Source organism: Sapajus apella, unplaced genomic scaffold (assembly GCF_009761245.1).
Source record: "Sapajus apella isolate SASKATOON/1434 unplaced genomic scaffold, GSC_monkey_1.0 scaffold55, whole genome shotgun sequence".
Lineage (NCBI taxonomy): Eukaryota > Metazoa > Chordata > Mammalia > Primates > Cebidae > Sapajus > Sapajus apella.
This window is the reverse complement of record NW_022436995.1, coordinates 900,159-907,754: the sequence shown is the minus strand read 5'-3', so window position 1 is coordinate 907,754 and position 7,596 is coordinate 900,159. Positions and strand designations below refer to the sequence as shown.

General features: G+C 36.9%; 1 protein-coding gene across 1 annotated transcript; it reads left to right on the top strand.

Moving 5' to 3' along the window:
* Positions 1-4,978: 4,978 nt before the first annotated feature.
* FSCB (fibrous sheath CABYR binding protein) lies at positions 4,979-7,348 on the top strand. The gene has a single exon (XM_032244851.1). The coding sequence runs from the start codon at positions 5,485-5,487 to the stop codon at positions 7,138-7,140; it is 1,656 nt and encodes a 551-aa protein (XP_032100742.1). The 5' UTR covers positions 4,979-5,484; the 3' UTR covers positions 7,141-7,348.
* The last annotated feature ends 248 nt before the right edge of the window (positions 7,349-7,596 follow it).

Here is a 7,596-nt window from a genome sequence, read left to right as displayed (position 1 = left end):
TATAAAAATATGTACATTGAGAGGACTAAATGTCACAGTGTGGGAGGGGGGAAGGTAGAGTTAAAGTGTAGACTTTTTCTTGTATGGGTTTTTTTGACTTTTGTTTCTATTATCTTGTTTGTGATGTAAGATAAGTTGTCATCTCTTTAAAATAACTTGTTATGTAAAATAACTTGGTAAGCCTCATGGTAACTACAGTGCATAAACCTACGCTAAATTCACTAAAAATAAAAACAAATTAAAACATACTACCAAATACAATCACTTAACCACAAAGGAAGACAGGAAGGAAGGAAGGAGAATAGGAAGAGAGGAATCTTAAAACCAGAAAAAGCAAGCCAAAAAATGGCAATAGTAAGTCTTTTCAATAATAACAGTGAATGTAAACAGTTACAAATTATTTAATTAAAAGGCATAGAGTGGCTGCATGGATAAAGAAACAAGATCCACCTATGTGCTACCTTCAAGAAACCCACTTCACCTATAGCGACACACACAAACTGAAAGTGAAGTGGCGGAAAAGATATTCCAATGTAACTGGAAACCAAAAATGAACAGGGGTAGCTACACTTATATAAAATAGCCTGCAAATCTAAGACTGTAAAAATGACAAAGAAAGTCATTATATTATATTATGAAAGGAGTCAATTCAGTAAGATGATATGTAAATCCTAAATATCTATGCCTTTAACACTGGAGATCCCAAGTGTATGAAACAAACATTAGTAGATCTAAAGGGAGAGCTAAACTTCAATACATTAGTAGGGGACATTAATACTCCACTGTCAGTAATAGACTGCTCAAAAGGAACAAAGAAACAGAGTTAAACAACACATTAGATCTAATAGGCCTAACTGATATTTAAAGAACCTTTAACCTAACTACTGCAGAATACACATTCTTTTCATCAGCACATGGAAAATTCTTTAGAACAGACTGTATCAGGCTACAAAGCAAGTCTGAATCAATTTTAAAAAATAAAAACCATATCAAGTACATTTTCTGGCCACAATGGAATAAAACTAGACATCAGTAACAAGAGGAACTATACAAAATATACAAACACATGGAAATTAAACAACATGCTCCAGAACAACCAATGAATTAATAGAGAAGTTAAGAAATTTAAAATTTCTTGAAACAAATGAAAATGAAAATACAACATACCAAAATCTACAGGATATGGCAAAAGCAGTACCAAGAAGTAAGTTTATGGCAATAATGCCCGTATTATAAAGGTAGAAAGCCTTCAAATAAACAACCTAATGATGCACCTCAAGGAATTAGGCAAGAACAAACCAAACCCAGAATTAGTAAAGGAAAGAAATAGTAAAGATCAGTGCAGAAATAAATAAAATGGAGACTAAAAAACAATACAGAAAATCAGCAAAGCAAAAAGTTTTTTTTGAAAAGTAAAATCAACAAACCATTATCTAGACTTACTAAGAAAAAAGCCCAGGACCTGAGGGCTTCACTGCTGCATTTTACCAAACCTTTAAAGAAGAACTAGTATCAATTCTCTTTGAACTATTCCAAAAATAGAAGAGGCAGGAGAACTTCCAAGGTCATTTTACAAGGCCAGCATTACTCTAATTCCAAAACCAGGGAAGGACACAGTAAAAAACAAAACTACAGGCCAATCTACTGAACAAGATACAAAAATCCTCAACAAAATACTAGCAAACTAAATACAACACATTAAAAAGATCATTCAGTGTGATCAAATGGGATTGATTCCAGGCATGTAAGGATGGTTCAACATATGTAAATCAATGACTATGGTACAGCACCTCAACTGTATCAGGAACAAAAATGACATAATTTCAATAGATGCCAAAAAAGCACTTGACGAAAATTAAACATTTTTTATGATAAAAATCCTCATCAAAGTGGAGATAGAAAGGACATACCTTAAAATAATAAAGATCATATATGACAAACCCACATCTAGCATTGTGTTGAATGGGGGAAAACTGGATTCCTTTAAAACCTGGAACAAGACAAGGGTGCCCACTTTTGCCACCATTATTCAACCTAACACTGGATACCCTAGATAGATCAATTAAAGAAGAAAAAGAAACAAGTAACACCCATTGGAAAGGAAAAAGCCAAATTAGCCTTGGTCACAGATAACATGATCTTATACCTAAGAAAGCCTACAAGCTCCACCAAAGAACTGTTTAAACTGATAAATTCAGTAAAGTTGCAGAAATAAAATAAATATATAAAAATCAGGAGCATTTTTATATGCCAATAGTGGTCTGAAAAAGAAATCAATAAAGCAATCCCATTTACAGTAGCTACAAAAATATAAAATACTTAAGAATCAGTCTATCCAATCACATGTAAGATCTAGACAAGAATAGCTATAAAACTCTAATAAAACAAGTACAATATTATACAAAAATGGAAAGATATTCCATGCTCATGGATTGGAATAATCAACATTATTACAATTACAATTCTGCTCAGCAATTTATAGATTCAATGCTATCCCTAACAAAATACCAATGCCATTCTTTAGAGAAATAGAAAAAAAAATCCTCACATTTGTATGAAACCACAAAAATCCTGAATAGCTAAAGCAGTCCTGTGCCAAAAGAACAAAGCAGGAGGCCTCATACTACCCGACTTCAAAATTTATTACAAAGTATAGTAATCAAATAGCACAGTACTAGAATAAAAATAGACACATATATCAATAAAACAGAATATAGAACCTTGATATAAATCCAAGAATTTACATACAACCAACTCATTTTTGAGAAAGGCAACAGGAGCACAAGGTGGGGGAAAGATAGTCATTTCAATGAATGGTGTTGGGAAAACTGGATCACTATATGCAAAGGAATGAAACTAGACCCCTATCTTTCACCATACATAAAAATCAAATCAAAGTGGATTAAAGACTTAAATCTAAGATACAACACTCTGAAACTCGTAAAAATATTCCAGGACTTTGGTCTGGGCAAGCACAGGCAACCAAAGCAAAAACAGACAAATGGGCACAGCAAAGGAAAGAGCCAACAAAGTGAAAAGACAAAGTGAAAAGACAATGAATGGGAGAAATTATTTGCAAACTAACCATCTGACAAGAGATTAATAACCAGAATATATAAGGATCTCAAAAACTCAATAGAAAAACACCCCAAATAATCAAAGAATGAGTGATCATTACACCAGAAAGATACCTGTACTAGAATGTTTATCACAGTAATATTCACAGCAGCACAAATAAGGAATTAATTTAAGTGTCCGTCAATGGATGACTGGATAAAGCCAATGTAGTGTATATACATGATGGAATGCTATTTAACCATAAAAAAGAATAAAGTCATGTTTTTTGCTGCAACATGAATGCAACTGGAGGCCATTATTTTAAGATAAACAACTCAGAAACAGAAAGGCAATGCATCTTACCACTTATAACTTGGAGCTAAATAACGCATCCACATGGATGCAGTGTGGAATGACAGACAATGGAAACTCAGAAGTGTAGGGGGTGGAAGTGAGAGATGATAAGAAATTAACTAATGGGTACAATGTATGTTATTCATAACACCAATGAACTTTCTTGATGCAGGCTTGCGACAAACTTTCAATTTGTAAAAAGTGCAGTGTCTATAAAACACAAAAAAAGTGAAGTGTAATAAAATGAGGTATGCCTGCAACTCCCAAAGATCCCATCTTTCAATACCATAACTTTGGGAGTTCCAACATATGAATTTGTGGATAAAGAGCAGGGCCACAAACATTCAGCTCATAACACCAAAGCATGTGAAAAAAAGGAGAATTATTCAATTCACTATGTTTTCTAGGGGCAATATGGCATAAATAAATTTTAAAATATTCCCAGATTAATGCAGTCATAATTATTATTTGGCATATGGTTACTATGTTGTCTCCTATGACTGTATTTTAAAAGTTTATTTTCTCTTAACTTTCCTCACACTAATGCACAATATTTTCACACATTGTTTAATCAATATTCATCTTACTAGTAAAATTCTTGAGTGATATGAGTTAGAATTTTATCTGTATTCCAAATCTAATACAATGCCATCTACAGCCTGCTTAATTGGAATTCCTCCTTTTCATAGCTTCAATTTGATGTTTTTGTCTTCAGCTGGTACAGCGGCTTATGCCTGTAATCTCAGCTACTGTATCAGGATTGCTTAAGCCCAGAAGACAGAGGCTGCGGTGAGCTATGATTGCACTACTGCACTCCAGCCAGGGTTACAGAATGAGATCCTGTCTCAAAAAACAAAACAAATATAAAAATAAAGTTTTTATCTACATTGGGGCATTCACTCCCATGTAGTTACTCAGCAGAGTCTAATGTGACTACTTCAAAAGGTGCATTTTATCTCACTTGGTATGTATTTAGACTCATTCTTTTAGTTGCCATATTTGGGGTAGAGCTACACTGTAAAAGAGTTAAATAAAAATTAAAGTATCTCAAGATGTTTTAGAAGATAAGCATGCCTTCTATATTTTGATAATAGGCTGTTGAGTTACTGAAGGCTAAGGATGTAGAAAAGGAGCTTACATGGAGATAAACTTGAGAATTTGTTTTTCAAACAGCAGTAACTTCCTTTCAGGTCATATAAACATACATTGATAGAACAGCCTCACACATGTTATTGGTTGTTTTCTACAATTGAAAATAGGCATCCCAGCAGTTTGGGAGGCCGAGGCGGGCGGATCACGAGGTCAAGAAATCAAGACCATCCTGGCCCACATGGTGAAACCCTGACTCTACTAAAAAAAATACAAAAATTAGTTGGGCATGGTGGCGTGTGCATGTAGTCCCACCTACTAGGGAGGCTGAGGCAGGAGAAATGCTTGAACCCAGGAGGTGAAGATTGCAGTGAGCCAAGATTTCGCCACTGTACTCCAGCCTGGCACCTGCTGACAGGGCAAGACTCTGTCTTAAAAAAAAAAGAAAACAGAAAGAAAGAAAATACGATGCAGCATTCTCAATTCTGCCTTACTATCTTTGATAATAGGATGAAAAGAACAGATTTGAAAGTTTAAAAGCATCAATTTCAGCAATTAGAAAGTGTCATTACTGGAATTTACCTGATGTTCTTTTGTAGACAAATGCTTTCTTCAACTTGACTTGTTTCAAAAAGATGTCTCACTTGCAGCCATTACCTATGAGTGTATACTATTTAAAAGTCCTAGGAACACAACTGATGGAATCTTGAAGGCAGAACTGGCTATGATGTCATAGACCCTTGAAGGAAACTTCTAAAAGTGGTATCTAGTTATAACAGAGACTAAGCAAGAAAGATGCTTACTGAATAAGGTGGGATCCAACAAGAGTGTGGGTATGGAATGCAATAACTTATGAATTACTTTTTTGCTGAGGGAACTCAACAGAATGACACCTAAGATAGGCAAAGTCTTTGACACTTGGTACATTTGGGATTTTTGGTCATTACTTGAAAATTAATAAATTTGAAGTCACTAGTCTTAAAAATGGAAGAAAGTGAAGACCCTGATCAGCCTGTCTCAGCACGGAGGCAAGAAATTCGAAAGAGAAGACGACCCAGCCAACCAATGGTAGACAAATCCCAGCAAACTGATATAAAAGAGAAAAAGAAACACATGGCCATGCCACAATCATCTAGCCCCAAAGCTACACATAGTATTGCTAATATTTCTGGAAGCAAAGGCAACTACCCTGCCAACACCTATAAGTCTCTCAGAATATCTTCTGAACTTCAGCAAACATGGACAAAGAGAAAGCATGGACAGGAAATGACTAGTAAGTCTCTCCAGACAGATATCATTGTAGAAGAGAAAAAAGAAGTCAAGTTAGTTGAGGAAACTGTGGTACCTGAAGAAAAGTCAGCTGGTGTTAGAGGAGCGGGTATTGAATTGCCAGAGAGTGTTCAGGAAGTAGAAATTCCACCAAACGTCCCTTCAGTTCAACTAAAAATGGACAGATCTCAGCAGACCAGCTGTACTGGAGACTGGACCATGATGAACATCCCACACGTAGAAAAAGTGGACAAGGAACAACAGACATTCTTTAGTGAATCAGAAATAGTGGTTATTTCCAGGCCAGATAGTTCTTTTATAAAGTCAAAGGAAGGTGCCCTGAAACATACATCCTCGGGAAAGATTTTGGTTAGTGAACACCCTGTATTTCAACCAGCAACAAGTAGCAATGAAGAAATTAGGCAGAAAAGTATCAGCAGAACTTCATTTACTCGGGAGACTAAAAATGGTCCTCCGGTACTCTTAGAAGACGAGCTTAAGCAAGAAGTGACTCTACCTGTTGTACAAGAAGATTCTGCTGCTGAAAAAGTGGCTCCTGCTGAAATAGAGCCTCCACCAACAGAAACATTCCCAGCTGAAATACAGCCTGCATTAGTTGAAGAGTCCACTGCTAAGGCAGAGCCCAGAACCACTGAAAACATCTATGTCCAAATAGAGCCACCAACAGAACAGACTCCTGCTGCTGAGGCAGCCACAGCAGATGCAGAGAATTCTGTTAAAGTTCAGCCTCCACCAGCTAAAGAGGCTCCATTAGTGGAGTTTCCTGATGAAATTCAGCCTCCACCAGCTGAAGAGACAACGGCAGAAGAGGCCTCTGCTGAAATTCAGTTTCTAGCAGCTACAGAGGCTTCTGTAGAAGAGGCTCCAGCTGAAGTCCAGCCTCCACCAGCTGAGGAGGCCCCTGCTGAAGTCCAGCCTCCACCAGCTGAGGAGGCCCCTGCTGAAGTCCAGCCTCCACCAGCTGAGGAGGCCCCTGCTGAAGTTCAGCCTCCACCAGCTGAGGAGACTCCTGTGGAAGAGACCCTTGCTGAAGTACACTCTCCCGCAGCTGATGAGGTCCCTGCAGAAGAGGCCCCTGTTGACGCACAATCCCCACCTGCTGATTTGCTTCTGACTGAGGAGCTTCCTATACAAGAGGCATCTGCTGAAGGTTCACCTCCACCATCTGAACAAACCCCTGAAACTGAGGCTCTGGTAGTGAATATGTCTACCGGACTTCAGTCACCCCAGGTGGCAGGAATTCCAGCAGTTGTTTCAGAAGATGATGCAAAATTTGAAGAGGTTTTAAAAACAAATCCTGTCCATAAAGATTTATCTAATACCAACGATGGACAGGTTCCCACTCTTTAAATAGAAGGTGTATTTCATATAGAATTTAAAAAACCATGCTGAATTGTAGTCAGGTTGTACGTAAGCTAGCAATCGGAAGCTAGGCAGTTCTGGAAGAACATACTTTAGAAAACAGAGGGCAGCTGGAAGTAGCTTTGTCAATAAGGGAAATTAAAGAGAACCCCAAGACTTGGAACACAGGTTGGAAAATGAACAATAAAAACTGTAGCAGTATAAAATTGCTTGTGTTACTTTCATTCAAATCTATGGCATACAAAATGCCTATTTTGAAGTAAGTTTATAATTGAAAAAAATTACTTAAAATATTCTTCCTACAATAAACCTGTTGAAACGGGTAAAGTTTACTCTGCAACCATCTTTTCTTTGCTGTTCCTTTCTAAGTAAATATCGTTTCCAGTGGAAAAGCCAGTGTCTTTTCTGCAGATCTGTCATCTACTTTAAATTCCTTGAGTCTTA

What these genes read in the sequence shown, in the direction of transcription:
- FSCB (XM_032244851.1), top strand. Translation starts at nt 5,485, where the DNA reads ATGGAAGAAAGTGAAGACCCTGATCAGCCTGTCTCAGCACGGAGGCAA.